This window comes from Bos javanicus, chromosome 7 (genome assembly GCF_032452875.1).
Source record: "Bos javanicus breed banteng chromosome 7, ARS-OSU_banteng_1.0, whole genome shotgun sequence".
NCBI classification, from domain to species: domain Eukaryota; kingdom Metazoa; phylum Chordata; class Mammalia; order Artiodactyla; family Bovidae; genus Bos; species Bos javanicus.
In genome coordinates, this window is record NC_083874.1 from 29,836,389 (window position 1) to 29,854,967 (window position 18,579).

At 35.4% G+C, this 18,579-nt stretch overlaps 1 protein-coding gene across 9 annotated transcripts in view; it reads right to left on the bottom strand.

The window, feature by feature from the left end:
• CSNK1G3 (casein kinase 1 gamma 3) overlaps positions 1-18,579 on the bottom strand; it is a 116,018-nt gene that overhangs the window by 71,738 nt on the left and 25,701 nt on the right. For all 9 annotated transcript variants that reach the window (XM_061422947.1, XM_061422942.1, XM_061422946.1 and 6 more), the window contains 2 exons: positions 15,102-15,526; positions 5,304-5,344 (listed from right to left, as the gene is read on the bottom strand). In XM_061422947.1, the coding sequence (XP_061278931.1) occupies positions 5,304-5,344; positions 15,102-15,279 (219 nt within the window). In that variant the 5' untranslated portion in view covers positions 15,280-15,526. The remainder of the gene's footprint in view (positions 1-5,303; positions 5,345-15,101; positions 15,527-18,579) is intronic.

Below are 18,579 nucleotides of genomic sequence, written 5' to 3' on the forward strand. Positions count from 1 at the left end.
ATTACAGAAAAGTAAAAAAGAACAACGATGGAAATGGGAAAATTTTGACAGTAGCAACAACACATTTTTAAAAAATTTTAGGTGGAGTACAGCTTACAGTAAAACACACAATTTCTAAATATTAGGCTCATAAGAGGAACTAAAAAGCCTCTTGATGAAAGTGAAAGAAGAGAGTGAAAAAGTTGGCTTAAAGCTCAACATTCAGAAAACGAAGATCATGGCATCCGATCCCATCACTTAATGAGAAATAGATGGGGAAACAGTGGAAACAGTGTCAGACTTTATTCTTCTGGGCTTCAAAATCACTGCAGATGGTGACTGCAGCCATGAAATTAAAAGACACTTACTCCTTGGAAGGAAAGTTATGACCAACCTAGATAGCATATTCAAAAGCAGAGACATTACTTTGCCAACAAAGGTTCGTCTAGTCAAGGCTATGGTTTTTCCAGTGGTCATGTATGGATGTGAGAGTTGGACTGTGAAGAAGGCTGAGTGCCGAAGAATTGATGCTTTTGAACTGTGGTGTTGGAGAAGACTCTTGAGAGTCCCTTGGACTGCAAGGAGATCCAACCAGTCCATTCTGAAGGAAATCAGCCCTGGGATTTCTTTGGAAGGAATGATGCTAAGCTGAAACTCCAGTACTTTGGCCACCTCATGCGAAGACTTGACTCATTGGAAAAGACTCTAATGCTGGGAGGGGTTGAGGGCAGGAGGAGAAGGGGACGACAGAGGATGAGATGGCTGGATGTCATCACTGACCCGATGGACGTGAGTCTGAGTGAACTCAGGGAGTTGGTGATGGACAGGGAGGCCTGGCGTGCTGCGATTCATGGGGTCACAAAGAGTCAGACATGACTGAGCAACTGAACTGAATTGAACTGAACTGAGTTTCGTAAACTGCAACCACTAGCTCAAAAAGCCTTTAGCGCTTTTCTATCACCCTTCTCTCAGACTTCTATCATCTTTTGATTTGTTTTGTCTGTTGTTGGATTTCATGCAAATGAGATTGTATGATATATGTCTTATATGTATGTATCTGACTTTTCATTCAACATGTTTTTGAGATTTATACCTACACAGACAAACACACACACACTCATAGAACATAAACAGAAGCAAAGTAGATTTAAGATATAAATGTGTAGGAAACAAAACTATAACAGAGCAATAACACAGGAAAACTGAACAAGATCCAACAGGAAAGTATATAACAAGCTAACAAAATTTAAACAAAACCAACAAAACTTCAAGAAGTACAAAAAAACAAAAATAACCAAAATTTAAAACCAATCTGTCAACACACTAACACAACAGCAAAAAGAATTTGGAAACTGGGAGACAGAAAAATACCTAAAGAATGAGAAAATTTTGTAGAATGCATCTACATAAATTATACAAAATGCATTATGCAGGAAGAAAAACAGAAAACACAGAAAAAAGATTAAAGAGCTGGACAATACAATGAGGACTAATACGCATTTGATAAGGAAAAGAGAAAGAAAAGTGAGCAGAGGCAACAACTGAAGAAATAAATGCGAGAACTGATGAAAGACAACAAACCAGAGAGTCAAGAGGAATGTGAATCCCAGAGTAACTAAAAAGAAATTTATACTTGACATATCATAATGAAAGAGCCAACGACAAAGACTTCAAATAAGGAAGCTGTAAAATCCCAGTGGAACAGTTATAATCATAAAGATTATTATAAGAGAAAACAATCAACTTAGTTCTTGAGAGGCAGGATGGCAGGGTAAAGGCAGAGGCTGGGTGTGAATCAGAAATTCACTACTTGCTAGACTTACTTAATCTTTTTGTACTTTTCAGTTCCCTTGTTTACAAAAGACACATAAAATATTTTCTCATTTTATTTCTATACACATATATATGACTTAAAACAGCCCCTTCCATACAGTGGAATTCCTTAGTTAACTATATTAAAGTATATAACCATAAGATACAATAAAAAGATACCCAAGTAGACAATCACAAGTAAAATACATAATTCACTCAATCACTAATATTCCCTAGGTAAAAACAGAAACCCAGATCTATCTACTCTCTAATTTAGCAGAGTCACTTCAGCTTGATTCCAATACTTTACTAGCACTAAAATTTTATTGTGCCACCATACAAGAAAAGTCACCTCACCATAGGATGAATTTTTCATTATTCATGAATGACAGGTTATTATGTAACTATAATATAAACAAGGTGCATAATAACCTGTCATTTGTTGTATGGCAGGAGGCAGGAGGAGAAGGGGGTGATAGAGGATGAATGGTTGGATGGCATCACCAACTCAGTGGACACGAGTTTGAGCAAGCTTCGGGAGTTGGTGATGGACAGGGAAGCCTGGCATGCTACAGTCCATGGAGTCGCAAAGAGTCATGATTGAGCGACTGAACTGAACTGAACAAACAAGATATGAGAGCGGTGGCTGAGATCAAGTTAACAAATTAACCTGAAGCAAACTATCAATAGGAACCAGGGTAACATTAAATAACTGTGTAAACCTTTATATGGGATATATAACAAAACTGAAATTAGTCACTAAAGTTTGCTCTCTGAATGAACACCACTGTCATCAAATAACGACTTTGTACCAAGGTACAAAAATAAGCGAGTACTGAAGGTATACAGATACAACATTTTTCAAGTGGTTACTTTAAAGGCAGGTTCTGAACAAAATCATGAGGTTTTGTATAAACAGAGACAATAGATACAAACAGACAAACATATAAGATAGAAAAAATATATAAGGACATTTTATATATATGTATATACATATAATACACATATAAATACATAAATACACACACATGAAAATATTTAGGAAACTAAATACCAACCATGGCTTAACAGTTTATATGAAAAATTTTTTATCTTGCCAATACACCTTTGGATGAATCTGAGGCAAGTATAACTCTATACCATACTTCAACCTCAAAATGCCACATATAGATATAAAAATACTCCCAGTTCTCCCAAAGAATATTGAATAACAACATTATTATATGTAGTTCTGATCACTGTGCTTTAATAAGGGACAAATCAAGGCAGAAAAATAATGTCAAAAAACAAAAGAAGAAAAAAAAAAAAAAATAAGGGGACTTCCCCATTGGCTCAGTGGTAAAGAATCCACCTGCCAATGCAGGGGACGTGGGTTCGATCCCTTGTCTGGGAAGATCCCACATACTGTGGAGCAACTAAGCCCACACACCGCAACAAAAAGGCTGTGCTCTGGAGCCTGGGAACCACAACTCCTGAGCCCACACCCCACAGCTACTTAAGCCTGCTCGTCTAGCGCTCATGCTCTGCAACAAGAGAAGCTACCACGACGAGAAGCCCACGCACCACAACAAAGAGCAGCCCCTGCTCACAGCAACTAGAGAATGCCTTCGCATAGCAACAAAGACTCAGTTTAGCCAAAAGTAAATTAATAAATAAATTTAGGTTCCAGAATAAAAAGAAAACCAAACTTAACATTTAAAAAAAAATACGGGAACAGTGATACAGCATGAAAGTAAACTAAAACAAGTGACTTGTATGTGTATACACAGGAAGGCTAACAGATGACACAGGACATGTTTAGTAAGGTAGCAAAGACGTCAACAGGGTCAACAAGTTTCAAATCTGAAAATAACTGGAGCTAAGGGTCACCAGTTAATGACTGAAACTGACAAGTAAAGGTGAGCCTAGCGTGGCTCATATTTTGACATCAAGATTTATTTGCCCTAACCTCAGTTAAGTATTATTCACATGCTCCCGTGAGTGGAACTACTCATTACAAGCCATCAATAACAAAGAATATAGGAACTGCCATCCTAGTGTGCCATGTCCACTCCCAACACCATTCAATGTCTGTATCTCAGACCACTGGCCTAGACCATGCGAAAAGAAAAGTCAGCAATGCCCGTTCCTTGCATCCTGGCCTCCCTATTGTGATTCACACAAACTAACTCCCCTTGTCCTGACTACACACTCATGAGGAAACCTTGCAAATTTCTTTTTGTAATTTTAACTTAATATTCTATGTAGATCAGCCTACAGAAAGAAAACATGATTTATACTGTTGTGGGCATTCTGGACCCATAATAGTAAAATACCTTCACTGTAAGTTAGAAATTAACTCTTCTGACTTACACCTGAGAACTTGACTAAGTGAATTGATGGATACTGTGAATCTAGTTCTGATTAACAGCGACAATTTTAATGAGACAACCTAACCAGATTTTCTGTCATAAAAATCAAGGACCAGAACTAAACCTAGGTGAACTCATGCCAGGTAAATGCCAGTCCCAACTCACATGTCAGTGAGCCCATCTCAGTAGCACCACAACCCCTACTGCACATTTTTATTTTCCAGTAAAAATAGACAGCATTTGTTCCAGTGAAACTTGGTTTATACTCACAAAGATACTTAAACTGTGCTTTTTAACTTAAAGCACAGTTTTCTATCTTATCCCCAAAGTTTTGTTTTTCAATTTCTCCAACTTTCCTCTTGCTTGAATAGGCTCTTCTGTAGTCACATTACCCTAATAACAGAGGTTATATTGGCACAAAGAAGATCAAGACTGGCAGGCAGGCTGGGAAAACCAAATAAGCCATGCTCAACCTCAGGGAAACCTGGCTGGCAAACCAAATAGTAAAGCTGCACCAGAACAAAGTTATATGTCATAAAAATTCCCAGATCCCAACTATACAAAAAAAAAAAAGCTGCCTTACAGATGTCATACCAAGCTTCTTTAGGACTTCAAATCAGTCCCTTGGGAGTTTGCTTTCCTGGCTAACCTCCACCCATATCAAGAATTTCTGAATCCCTGAAGGTCAAGCAAGACCCGGTTTTACCAAACATAAAACACAAACAGAAAAGATTTTGGAAGCTACCTGGAAATACATTTCCAAGTAATGTAATCCCTAAACACTAAAGACACTTTTGTCCAAATGCTTGAATCAGAAAGAAAAACCTTGCATTCTAACTTCCAGCATATTAAAAAGGCCAGTACATCAGCTTCCTCAAATTTGAAGCAGTACCAAATTTTAAGAATTCAGTTCTATAATGCTGCCACAGTAAAAGAATTAAGTTGTTATAACACAGAAAGACACAGATATCTTATACATTACCATACACTTGAGGGCACGATAATGCTAGAAGCTTAGTAACAAAAGATCAGTTATGCCTCATACTTTCCAAATAAACGCTCAAGTTACAAATGATATGGAAAAAACTAGTGAAAATGCAACTTAATCATTAAAGAAATAACAAGAAAATGATTGAAGAAAAATAAGAAACATGAACTTACCAATTTAATGGCCACATATTCATTTGTATACAAATTTTTCCCTTGAAAAAGAAAGAAAAATGTCAGATTCTACCAAAAGTGAATTTTTAAAGATATATTATGTAAAACTGCTCTGGAGGGATAGGAGAAGCACAGAATACATTTAAATAAATTATAGATTTTTGCTTCCAACTACTTAGCAGAAACCTCAATAACAGGGATATATTTAAATTTATGATCAACTCAGTAACATTTAGTATTTCACCTGGACTCAGAGAAAAAAGTAAGACTAAGAAATACTTTAGCCTATAAAAAAAAAATAGAAAAACTCTTTATTTTGTTAGAACACTGTGTACCACTTAGGAAGTAATCAATAGGCAAACACACTACGTTTCAAAACCAGAACGGTATATTGAAACAAGACTACACAATTCCTTTTTCAATCACCACCTCATTTTAAATCCTTTGTTATTATCGGATGTGATCTTAATAGGGCTCTTACATAATCTAGTAAATATACAGAAAAATCCAGAATACATTTAAAATAAAACAAAATTTTAGAAATACTATTCAATAACTGGCTTTGACAAACTAGTTATTTACTTTGAGGGGAAGAAGTGTTATTAGCAACTTACCTTAAAACCAAATTAAATTCCAGTTATTTTAAGAGTTAGATATAAGCCATAAAACAAGAAAAAATATTTATCAGGCCAGTATATAGAAGCCTTTTGAGCATTAAAAAAAAAAGAAATGGAAAAAGATTGAGATCAGAAGATTTTATACCGATTTGATAGCTTAAAACACTTTAAACTTTTTTAAGTTTAAACCTACACAAAGAACAGATAGAAGACAAATCAGAATAAAGATTTAACATAATTAATATGTAAAGAATCCAAGTAAATTACACTAATCATTTGCACCAGCAAGTTGAAAATAATCTAGAAAATTCCACAGGGTCAGTATCTGTAGTTCAAGTAAAACACTATGGAGAATTAAGTATGTAAAGATAATGTGATACATAAATTCATGTGCTTCTTTACAAGTATAGCTAAAAAGATAAAAAATATAACAATATTTGATTTCTGAAGAAAGAACAATGACAGTTGTTGTGTTTAACTATGATAGTAAATGGCCCTGGTTACACTGAGTACTGAATAAAATAGGTAATCATCAACTTTCACACATGCAATTTTTTCCAACATAATACTCCTAACTTCATTTTATTCAATGAATGGCAGGAAAACTTCTAGACAAAATTTCAGTCTTGGATATGTTGCCACAGTGAGCAGTATTTTCACCATAAGACTCTTTGCCACAAGCAATTTCATAGCCCAGCTAACGGCCCATAAGGCAATTTTGCCATAAAAAACAAGGAAAATAAAATTTTAAATAAACATTAAATAGGACACAAAGACACATGAAAAACTAGTAAAAAAAAAATCTTTTAAAGACTTTATTGTGAAAAATGAAAATATAAAAAACATTTAAAATTTGTGAAGATTCATGATAATAATGGTATATCTGAGAAAAGGTGATACTTCCTTTGTCAAAGTCAAACATTAAGGATTCAGGATCTCATACTGGACCTAAATTCTCTATGATATAAGAAAAATTTTGCACTAAGTCTCTCCAGATTTCCCTGGAAATAAAATGAATAATCGAGGGACACTCCTATTGATTATCAATACATGTAACCTATATAAAGAAAGTGAAGTCCCTCAGTTGTCTCCGACTCTTTGCAACCCCATGGACTGTAGCCTCCCAGGCTCCTCCATCCATGGGATTTTCCAGGCAAGAGCACTGGAGTGGGTTGCCATGTCCTCCTCCAGGTGCAACCTATACAACTGGTAATAAATCACTGCACTGCATTTAAATGTTCCAACACATGACCACTCCTTATATCTCACCAAATTCACTAAGCTAGATGCTGTACCAAATACAAAAACTCTGTCTCCATCATGTTCTCCACTATCAAACAGCAAAAATTTTGACCATTTTTAAGAAACTTACACTCATCAGGAATTGTGTAACCATTTCTTTTGCGAGGGACACGAAGAGCTTGATTGTTCTTTAGCATCCAATTTCTAACTGCATGATAAACCTGGTAAAGATGTCATTAGAGAACAAGCAATTGTATCTAAATTAGCCAAAGTTGTTGTTGTTCAGTGACTAAGTCGTGTCCAACTTTTGCAACCCCATGGACTGCAGCACATCAGGTTTCCATGTCCTTCACTATCTCCCAGAGTTTGCTGAAATTCATGTCCATTGAGTCAGTGACGCTATCTAACCATCTGATCCTCAGCCGCCCTCTTCTCCTCTTGCCCTCAATCTTTCCCAGCATCAGGGCCTTTTCCAATGAGTCAGCTCTTCACATCAGGTGGCCAAAGTATTGGAGTTTTGGTTTCAACATCAGTCCTTCCAAGGAATATTCAGGGTTGATTTCCTTTAGGATTGACTAGTATGATCTCCTTGCTGTCCAAGGGACTCTCAAGAGTCTTCTCCAGCACCACAGTTCAAAAGCATCAATTCTTCAGCACTCAGCCTTCTTTATGGTCCAACTCTCATTTCCATGCTTTGATCATATGGACTTTTGTTGGCAAAGTGATATCTCTGCTTTTAAATACACGGTCTAGGTTTCTCACAGCTTTCCTTCCAAGGAGCAAGCATCTTTTAATTTAATGGCTACAGCACTGTCCACAGTGATTTTGGAGCTCAAGAAAAGAAAATGTGTCACTGCTTCCACTTTTTCCCTTCTATTTACCATGAAGTGATGGGACTGTAAAAATAACTAAATCACTTTGCTGTACACCTGAAACTAACACAGCATTGTAAATAACTAGAATCCAATATAAAATGAAAAAAAAATGAAAGCACTGCATCCGTGGAGAAATGAAACCAAACTGTCAACCATTCAAGATCAAAACTGTCAACCAGGTTTTTTTTTATCTTCTAGAGCACTGAAACCAAACTGTCAACCAGTTATCTTACCCTTGAGGGCAAAACTGCCTTACGGTCAATGAGCTGCATGACCAAACAGCAAGACTACTTTTGACAAAGAATGTCATGGCAAAAATAGTTACAACCACTGCCAACTGTACAGCAGTGTTTGTTCATATAAATATTATAAAGCTCTTCTGAGTTTTGTTCTTGTTTTATAAAAATGAGTGGGGGGAAAAATGTTCATTCTAATGCTAAATAGCATAAGTCTCATAAACCTATTACACTGATCACAAAGACAGAGATTAATAGGAGTACCTAAGTGGTGTAAGCCAAGCTGTAGTCAAAGTACTCACTGAGCCCATAAATTAAAAATCATTTTAGAAAACATACCATTTTTTAGCCAATTAGTTCAGCATTTAGATGTGACCATATATATTTTAAGAATACATGATGTATAAAATTGGCTTAGTGAATACTTTAATGATACAATTAAAAATTTAAATCTTGAGGAACATTTAAATCCTGAGTGTCTAACAAAAGAAAAATTTTTAACTTAAAAATGGAATTTATATTTCATCAAGACATTATCATCTTCTCAGAATTTTGTACTGTATATGATATTTATTCATAACCACATAGGTAAAAAATATTTATAGGACAAAAAGTTAGTTTAAACACAGATTCCATACAATGAAAATAAAATACTTCTAAAAATATTGTTCTTGTTTTCATTTACATGGTCAAATGTTTACTTTTAAGTCACAGAAGAAAGAACTAAATCCTAAAAGCATTTTCTTTTTTTGAATATTAGTGATTTCACTAAACTTTGAAGGTTATAAAAATGAGCCATGATTGAATATTACTAATGCATTTTTGTCACTTTGCATAGTTCAGTTCAGTTCACTTAGTTGGGTCCAACCCTTTGCTACCCCATGGACTGCAGTACACCAGGCTTCCCTGTCCCTCACCAACTCCTGGAGTTTACTCAAATTCATGTCCATTGAGTCAGTGATGCCATCCAACCATCTCATCCTCTGTTGTCCCCTCCTCCTCCCGCCTTCAATCTTTCCCAGCATCGGAGTTTTTTCAAATGAGTCAGTTCTTCGCATCAGATGGCCAAAGTATTGGAGTTTCAGCTTCAGCATCAGTCCTTCCAATGCATTATGGACTGATTTCCTTTAGAATGGACTGGTTGGACCTCCCTGCAGTCCAAGGGACTCTCAAGAGTCTTCTCCAACACCACAGTTCAAAAGCATCAGTTCTTCGGCACTCAGCTTTCTTTATAGTCCAACTCTCACATCCATGCATTTCTGAAAAAACCATAGGTTTGACTAGATGGACCTCTGTTGGCAAAGTAATGTCTCTGCTTTTGAATATCCTGTCTAGGTTGGTCATAACTTTTCTTCCAAGGAGCAAGCATCTTTTAATTTCATTGCTGCAATCACCATCTACAGTGATTTTGGAACCCCAAAAAATGAAGTCTGTCACTGTTTCCCTTGTTTCCCCATCTATTTGCCATGAAGTGATGGGACCAGATGCCATGATCTTAGTTTTCTGCATGTTGAGTTTTAAGCCAACTTTTTCACTCTCCTCTCTCACTTTCACTAAGAAGCTCTTTAGTTCTTCTTTGCTTTCTGCCATAAGGGTGGTCTCATCCACATATCTGAGGTTACTGATACTACTCCCAGCAATCCTGATTCCAGCTTGTGCTTCATCCAGTCCAGCATTTCTCAGGATGTACTCTGCACAGATGAACAAGCAGGGTGACAATATACAGCCTTGATGTATCAGTACTCCTTTCCTATTTGGAACCAGTCTCTTGTTCCATGTCCAATTCTAACTGTTGCTTCTTGACCTGCACACAGATTTCTCAGGAGGCAAGTCCAGTGGTCTAGTATTCCCATCTCTTTCAGAATTTTCCAGTTTGCTGTGATCCACACAGTCAAAGGCTTTGGCGTAGTCAATAAAGCAGAAGTAGACTTTTTTTGCAACTCTTTTGCTTTTTCAATGATCCACTTTGTATAGGCATGCCCTTAAATAATCGGCTTTTCAATCCACATTTGGTATATATATGAACAAACTAACAATGTATGTTCAATGCACAAAGTATATGTTTGTGGGTACAGTACAAGCAAGAGAGAGAAGTGTGTGTATGAAGGAAATCCAAATAAGGAAAGGCTCCAAGTAAACTGGTTCCAGTTCACTGAAGTTTTAATCCAATTTCAAAAGATGTTTCCAATAGTACTTTGAGCCATACTGAACTTGAAAAGATGGGTTTACCAATATTGGGATATTTGAATAGTCATTATTATAAAACTATGTTCTACAGAAACTCCATATATGGTTATATCAGGGACAACTAATCAACTGAAATATCCCTGTTCACCTTCCTTAGTAAAAGAACAGCCTAAAATAGTTGCCCAGCTAGACTACATTTCTAGCCTCTCTTTCAACTTGGTGCAGACGTTTGATTTTAAGTTCTAGATATGAGTCAACAGAAGGTATGTCACTGCCCACTTGCGAGAATGAACGTATTATCTTCTGGCCCTTTTCTTCTTGCTGGCTGGGTGTCTGGGAGACAGCAACAACGGGAGTAAACAACTCACACACTGAGACTGAAGCCACATACTGAGGGTGCAGAGATACCCTGACAGCCCTTGGTGCTGCTCTTCCGGCCTGTGTCATGTGAAAAAGAAAGAAACTACTTTGCCTAACACTGCTGTATGCTAGGGTCTCTTTCTTATAGCATCACAGCCTACTCCTTGTTACATTTTTCAGAAAAATTTTAAGCTTCAGCTAATAAATATAGAAAAATCAATAAACATAAAAAAGATGAATCCACCCAAATCTGTATATTTACTTGATACATATGGTTAAGACCTGAAGAATTTTCAACAAAACAATTCTTGAACAAAAATAAGAAGTTATAAAAACTTCCATGTCTACTTAATTATATCAAAATTTATAATATCTTACTTCAGATATGTTAATTCATAAAACAATATATAACACCCTTGTTCTGTTCTTTCACGTGATGGTCAGTCAGGCATAGCTACAAGAGGAGACACAGAAGAAACACCATGTTTTGGTCAAGCGGTAGAAGACAGGAGCAAGGGAAGAGCTTTGGCCAAGATCTTTGGTATTTCTGCAGGAAAAGCAAGATAGGGGAGGGTAAACAGCTTAGGAGTGACTAGTTTGAATAACTCTTAACCTTCAGGGCAGTTTCTCTGTCTCGTGCTTTGCCACGGGATGCCTTCAGGAAGACTGCCTCCTGGAATGCATGGGCCAGAGAGAGGAGGGAGGTATGGCTCTAAATTGGTTAGTTTGCAGATCAAAGGCATGCTCTCAATTTTTTTTTTTATCTTGAAGAACTGGCTATCCTGTAGAGGAGCAGTCTTTCCATAGAGTGAAAGGATTTGAGGTTTTTTGGTTTCTTTTTATTATTAAAGCAATGTTATATTAGCTGGTTTGTATTCCACACTTCTAGAATACATCCGCAGTCAGAGGTCTATATGGTTGACCAGAAAGGTTTTTCTTCAGATGTTAAAGCCTCATAATACATAGGAAAATAAAAAATGTATACAATATAACCCCACATTTTAGCTAGCTTTGTTCTGTCTCATTCTGTACCTGTTAAAAACATTTCTGGGGGTTTTGGTTAATTGTCTAAGCTAGGAATATATCCAACATGCTGGATACAAGCCTTACCACCAATACAAGGATAAAATAAAACCAAAAATATCAATTCATCATTTTACAATTAAAAATACAGATTAAAATGATAGTAAACACATTTACTTAAACTTAATTTTAGATTTTTTAAAAAGATTAACTATTTTCTTTTTAATCTCAAGGCAAATTTTTTATGTTCGGCTTTCTTTCTTTAGTGTGTGTGTGTCTGTTAGCCACTCAGTCGTGTCCAACTCTTTGCAACCCCATGAACTACAGTCTGCCAGGCTCTTCTGTCCATGGAATTCTCCAGGCAAAAATACTGGAGTGTGTTGCCATTTCCTTCTTTCTTTAGCAATCCTCTATAAAAGTACTTTCAACAGAGGGTAATAGTGTCTCTCCTTGGGGCTTTTAGAAATGGGAGTAGGGGCTGGAGGGAAAGAACCTGGGGCTGCATGTGGAGATGCAACTCCTGTTCAGTGTCCCAAGAGGTCTGAAGTTCTAAATACCACACAATGCATGGGACAGTCTTCTAACAAACAAGCAGACAAAAACAAAACACTGTCCAGCCCAAAATCCTAATAGCATCTTTTTTGACAATCACTTACCTATAACATATATACTCTGTATTCTTTCTTACTCAATACTAATCACAAAAAATTTAGTGCCAGAAATCAATGTCTATTAACATGGTTTTAAAGAAGGCAGTTTAAGAATTCAAACCAGCTTTTAACATTAGCATGTTTATCCAGATTAAATAAACATGTTTATTCACATTTATCATAGAAAAAACTGACACTTTCTGTACAGAGAGATCACCTGGAACCTTTTTAAAAGGGAATAAAACCTCCCTTTATTTAGTAGTCTACTAAGAAAAAAAATGACTAAAATAATTATGCAAATGGACATGTTACATATATAGTAAGTACTGAAACAGTAACATGTATAGATAAAACATTTAAATAAAATCTACAAAAATATACAATAAAAACACACAGGTAGATTAGATATAGATAGATAAATAGAAAGATGATAAAGGATGGATGGATGGACAAACTAGTAAGTCATCTTACCCTATTCCTGTTTATTCACAGACTGCAAAAGAATGGGGGTATTTTGCTGTTTTTTTCAGTATACAGCATGTTAGTTTCAGTTTATAGGAGTAATACAGTTTTCTCATATGCCCTGGCTAAAATGTTCCACTAGATTCTTTTGTGTATATACACACATATACCCACACACACACATATACATGCATACACACACAGATGTGTGTGTGTATATATATATATATATAGTTATTTTGAAATAAATTATATGAAATCAATTCTGAATAATAAATGCCAAAATACTTTAGTACTATAGTCATATACAAAGAGAGTGACAAAGTACAAATATATATGTCATAATATACAGCTAGAAAACTAATTTATATTAAATTTAAATATACATACAACATGCTATAATCTTAATTAAGAACAAATATCTTGATATCCTTTAAAGGAGTAGAACAATCACTGCTTTCCTGAAACAGGCAAGGATAATGTTGGTTCTTTTATATTGCTATCTAAATTTAATCTTCACAATAATTCAGGAAGCAGAAATAATTCCATTTTAAAGTTGACAAATTTGAAGCCCCATGTGGTTAAATGACTTATGCGTTCCATAATGGCAGAGACAATTTTTATATTTTTCCAGTGTATCATCAGTGTCTAATCATGCTTCATACATAATACTGTAGACATGTGATAAATTTTTAATGGATGGCTGGGTGTAATTCAAGGTCAGACAAGTAAATAATCTGCTTTTTAATGCCAAAATCAAAAACAGTTTAAGAATTTCAAAGTATCATTACAATATCTTTTAAAAAATAAAATATAAAACATTCACCCTTTCAAATATTTGAGTCCCTACTAAAATGCAGAAGAGTCTATCAGACACATCATATGTATTTTAAAATATGTCATTACCTTTTATTGGATTGCTTCATTCAAAGATTTAATGTACACTAACTACATAAAACAATAATGAAATGAAGGAGTAACTAAAAATTAGAATGTTTTTGGCCCAGATGGTAAAGAATCTGCCTGCAATGCAAGAGACCTGGATTCGATCCCTGGATTACAAAGATTCCATGGAGAAGTGAATGGCAACCCACTCTAGTATTCTTGCCTGGAGAACTCCATGGTCAGAGGAGCCTGGTGGGCTACAGTCCATGGGGGTCTCAAAGAGTCTGATACTCTTTGAGACTAAAACTTCACTTTCTTTCAAAGTGTTTTACAAGATGATAAAGAGAAGTAGCTGAGTAGATGAACATACAATTACATATATTTTTATAACACCAAGGTTAAATCTAATGAAAATTGCGAAGCTAAGTTTTTTCTTTTTATTTAAAGAAGTTTACACTCATGCTGGTGCATTAACCAGCTAGCCCTCAAAGAACCTCAATACTGACTCCCGTAAAACCGTGCTGTCCTCCTTCTTGTTTCTCTTCAATGAAGATAGCCACATCTTCATTGCACTAGGAGAGTTTAAAAGGCCATCATTAAATTGATGGGTTACATTTGTCAAGAAACCTTCCCTGAGTTTCAAATGTCTTAAACGTAGAGTTAGGAGGTTAAAGTAGATCAATGTTTCCCAAACTTACCTGATTATAAGAATAAAGTGAATCAGTATTTTGTGTCCCTTGGTAAGAATATAGATTTCTAAACCACTCTGGACGTACATGGGGGAAGAGGAGAATAAATTATAACACTGCAAACTGCACTGATTTCTGACATAGTTTGAGGATATTACCTTAACTTTAAGCCATACAGTTACTAAATGTTTTCTAATCAGAAAAGGTAGTAAGCAGTTACTAAAGTAACCAGTTACTAAATGTTTTCTAATCAGAAAAGGTAGCCTAAATATCATTCCTAAAGAGTATACTGCAAAGACTCCCCTGGTATCTCTTTCAGCCTGCTAGGGCTTTTTCATTTACTTTCTTTTTTCTCTTAATCTGGATGGCTAATCTCAAGAAAACAGACACTGTTATACTAAGTAATGACCCAAAAATGAAAATACAAGTACACAGAAATTCTTAGTATCTGTGTTGTTTAAAATTACCACAACAATGAAACAACAAGTAACTAACTAAATCATTTCATTAAAAAGTACCCTTCATTTAAAAAAAATGCTCCCATTATTATGGAATAAACAAAATAGTCTTACCTAATCGTAGTTCTCCAAAATTCCCACATCCAATTTTTTTTCCAACTCTAAAGTTAGGTCCAACCATTAAAACTCCAGAGGATGAAGAACCAGTTCCTCGAGTGTTATGTCCCAGCCGACCACTAGGTCGTGCCATTCTATCATCTGATTTGTCCTTGTCTTTCTTTTTATTTTCCATATCAAGTTTGCGGTACTCCACTTTGAATTCTTTAATCAAGACAAGCACACTGAAATAGGGTATTGTGAGAACTGGTACATCACTAGGTAACTGTACCAGGTGGGTGATGTTAACATTCAAATTGCAGTAGGTAGTCAATGAACTGGCGCGTGTTCATCCCATTCGTAAAATTTTTCTCAGCTGTCTTTTCAGCAAAACATGTCTTCAGAATTATTTTTCAATGATGTGAGCTGATATTGACAGAGAGCTAAAATATTAAGAAAAGAAAATTAGTCAACTTACAGAGAACTAAAAACCATGTTTCGGAAATTAATAACGTAACAAAAGTTCAGGCAATGGACTTATTAGTTAATGCCCACTGAAATAAAACCTCAGCAGACTCTTAATCATTCCCCTTTATTCCTATACTTCAACACCAAAGTGATCACAAAAACAAAACCAAACGAAATCAGTGATTTTGCTTACTTTTTAAAGAATAAATAAAAATAACAAAAATGTATTGAGTATTTCATAAGCCAATATACATTCACCAGCTTAGACCTTCCAGCTTAGAATCATTCCAATTAAAAACAAAAAATTCAAAGAATTCAAGTAAGTCAATACAGGAATATCAATTTAAAAGCAAGAAAAGAGAATACAGTTTGCAAATTAGTAAAAGAGTTTAATATCTTTCACATGTTCATACATTTAATAATTTTCAAGGGCTTTTCAAGTATACATTCTTATTTGATCTTCATTTATTCAAATATTTATTACTTGTAACTACATAGGGAATGGAGCAATCATAACAAGGTTTGAAATAAATAGTACATTTCTGATTAATTTTAGCAACCCACCAAATATGCAATTATTCCTAACACCCAATCTATTTATAAAGTTTCTTATTACATTCTGCCATGATCTTAATATTGCAGATGAAATATAAGCATCCATTTGGTATAAGTAAAATTTAATGAGTTTTACATATACTGTTTACTTTCTACGATAGGGTAACTAATATTGAACTTCCCCCCTTGCTGTAAATAATTATGAATATGGACAAATATTTTCAGGCATTGAATAACAGGTAGAGTAAACTGCCATTTCTGAGAAAATAGAAACACAGAAGGTGAATTCCACCTTCACTCAAGATCTCCAGCTAGGGACAGTTTTCTGACTACAGCACAGCGAAGTGGAGACTCAGGCAGTGCCCAGTGATCACAAATCAGAGTCTGGGGTATTTCAGGCAGTGCCCAATGATCACAGCTCAGAGTTTGGGGTGTTGAAGCTAGTGGAATTTGCAGGCAGTACTGAAGGTGAGGGAGCTGTCCAGTTTGCGGGGTAGGAGGTGACAGGGCTGAAACAAGGCTAGCAGACAAACTACTCTGGGGTTAAATAAAGAATGGAGATACCAAAGGCTGTAGAGTGCCAGGATATCTTAAAGTTCCTACCTAGTCATGGTGGAGGAACTTCATTAATATCCCAGAATTCAGTTGAGATACCAGAAAGACCAAGTCTTAACAGTAAGGATCATACTGTAAAGTAAGGACTATTTAGAATAACCCACCTAAAGCTAAAACCAAGCCTAGAGAGGATTAAGAATATCTCCAACTACACTAACTGCATTCCAGAATGAAACTTGACATAATTAAAAAGACAGAAGGGAAAACAAAAACAAAAACAGACTTTCAACAACTCTGAATTCATAATGTCCAGCATACAGTTAGAAATTACCAGACAAGAAAAATCAGTAAATGTGACATGCAGTCAGAAATAAAGCTACCAAAGGAAACAGACACCAAGATGACCCTGACACTGAAATTAGAAGACAGGACTTCAAAACTACTAAGTAGCTATTAAAGTTCTACTACATTAAAGAAAGAGAATGGAGCAGAAAAAATATTTGAAGAAATAATGATGGAAAATTTCCCAAATTCACTGAAAAACATTAACCTACAAAATGGGGAAACTCAGCAACTCCATGAAGAATCAATACAAAGAAAATTAAACCTAGGTACATCAAAGTGCAAAAACCCAAAAATTAAAGCAAAGTCTTGAAAGCAGACAGAGGAAAACTCCACAACACACAGGTGAACTTTATCATCAGAAATAATGGAGACCGAAAAGAAAACGGGAGAACATGTTCAAAGCAATGGAAGGAAGAAAAGAAGTCTCAACCAAGAACATGACACCCAATAAAATTAGTCTTTAAAACTGAAAATGAAAGAAAGTCATTTTCGGATGAAGGAAGCTAAGAATAGTCACCAGCACACTTCCACAAGAAAAACTTTTTAAATAATCCATTATGCTTAATTAAATCACATGATACCAGACAGAAATGTGAAACTTTAAGAAGAAATGAGGAACCCTAGAAATGGGAAATGCATGGGTATTCATTTCCTCAAAAGATAAATTACTTGTTAAAGCACAAATAATTTCTTAGTGTCATTTATAAGATACGGGAAAGTAGAATAAATATATGATAACAGAAATGGCAGGGGCAGCAAGCAAATGCAATTATATTAAGATTCTTATATTTGTTAAGAATGAAGTAGTTAAAAATTAATTTTAAATGGCAGGGCAGACAGTAAATGGAACTTCGTTGTTTTTTAAGATTCTTGTATTTGTTAAGAATGAGTGGTTCAATATTAATTTTAAGCAGCCCATGACAAATTAAAAATGCATATTGTAATACCCAGACCAAACACTAAAAATTAACTGCAGTAGAAACAGCTAAAAAGTTAATATAAGAAATAAAGTAGGATGATAAACATTTGATTAAAACAAGAGAAATAAACGAGATATGAGACAAAAAGGAAAACACCAAGAGAATAGACTTAAAAACACACATATAATGAAAATGGACCATATTCTCCCCATAAAAAGCAAAGACTTTAAAAAAGAAAAAAACCAAGATCCAACTATACATTGTCTCTAAGAAACAACTTTACATTCAAAGACGCAGACAAACTGAAAGTGAAATAACAGAAAGATATACTACGCAAACATCCTCAGATTTGCAGACGACACCACCCTTATGGCAGAAAGCGAACAAGAACTAAAGAGCCTCTTGATGAAGGTGAAAGAGAAGAGTGAAAAAGCCAGCTTAAAATTCAACATTCAAAAAACTAAGATCATGGCATCCTGTCCCATTACTTCATGGCAAATAGATGGGAAAACAATGGATACGGTGACAGACTTGACCTTCTTGGACTCCAAATCACTGCAGATGGTGACTGCAGCCATGAAATTAAAAGACTCTTGCTCCTTGGAAGAAAAGCTATGACCAACCTAGACAGCAATATTAAAAAGCAGAGCTGT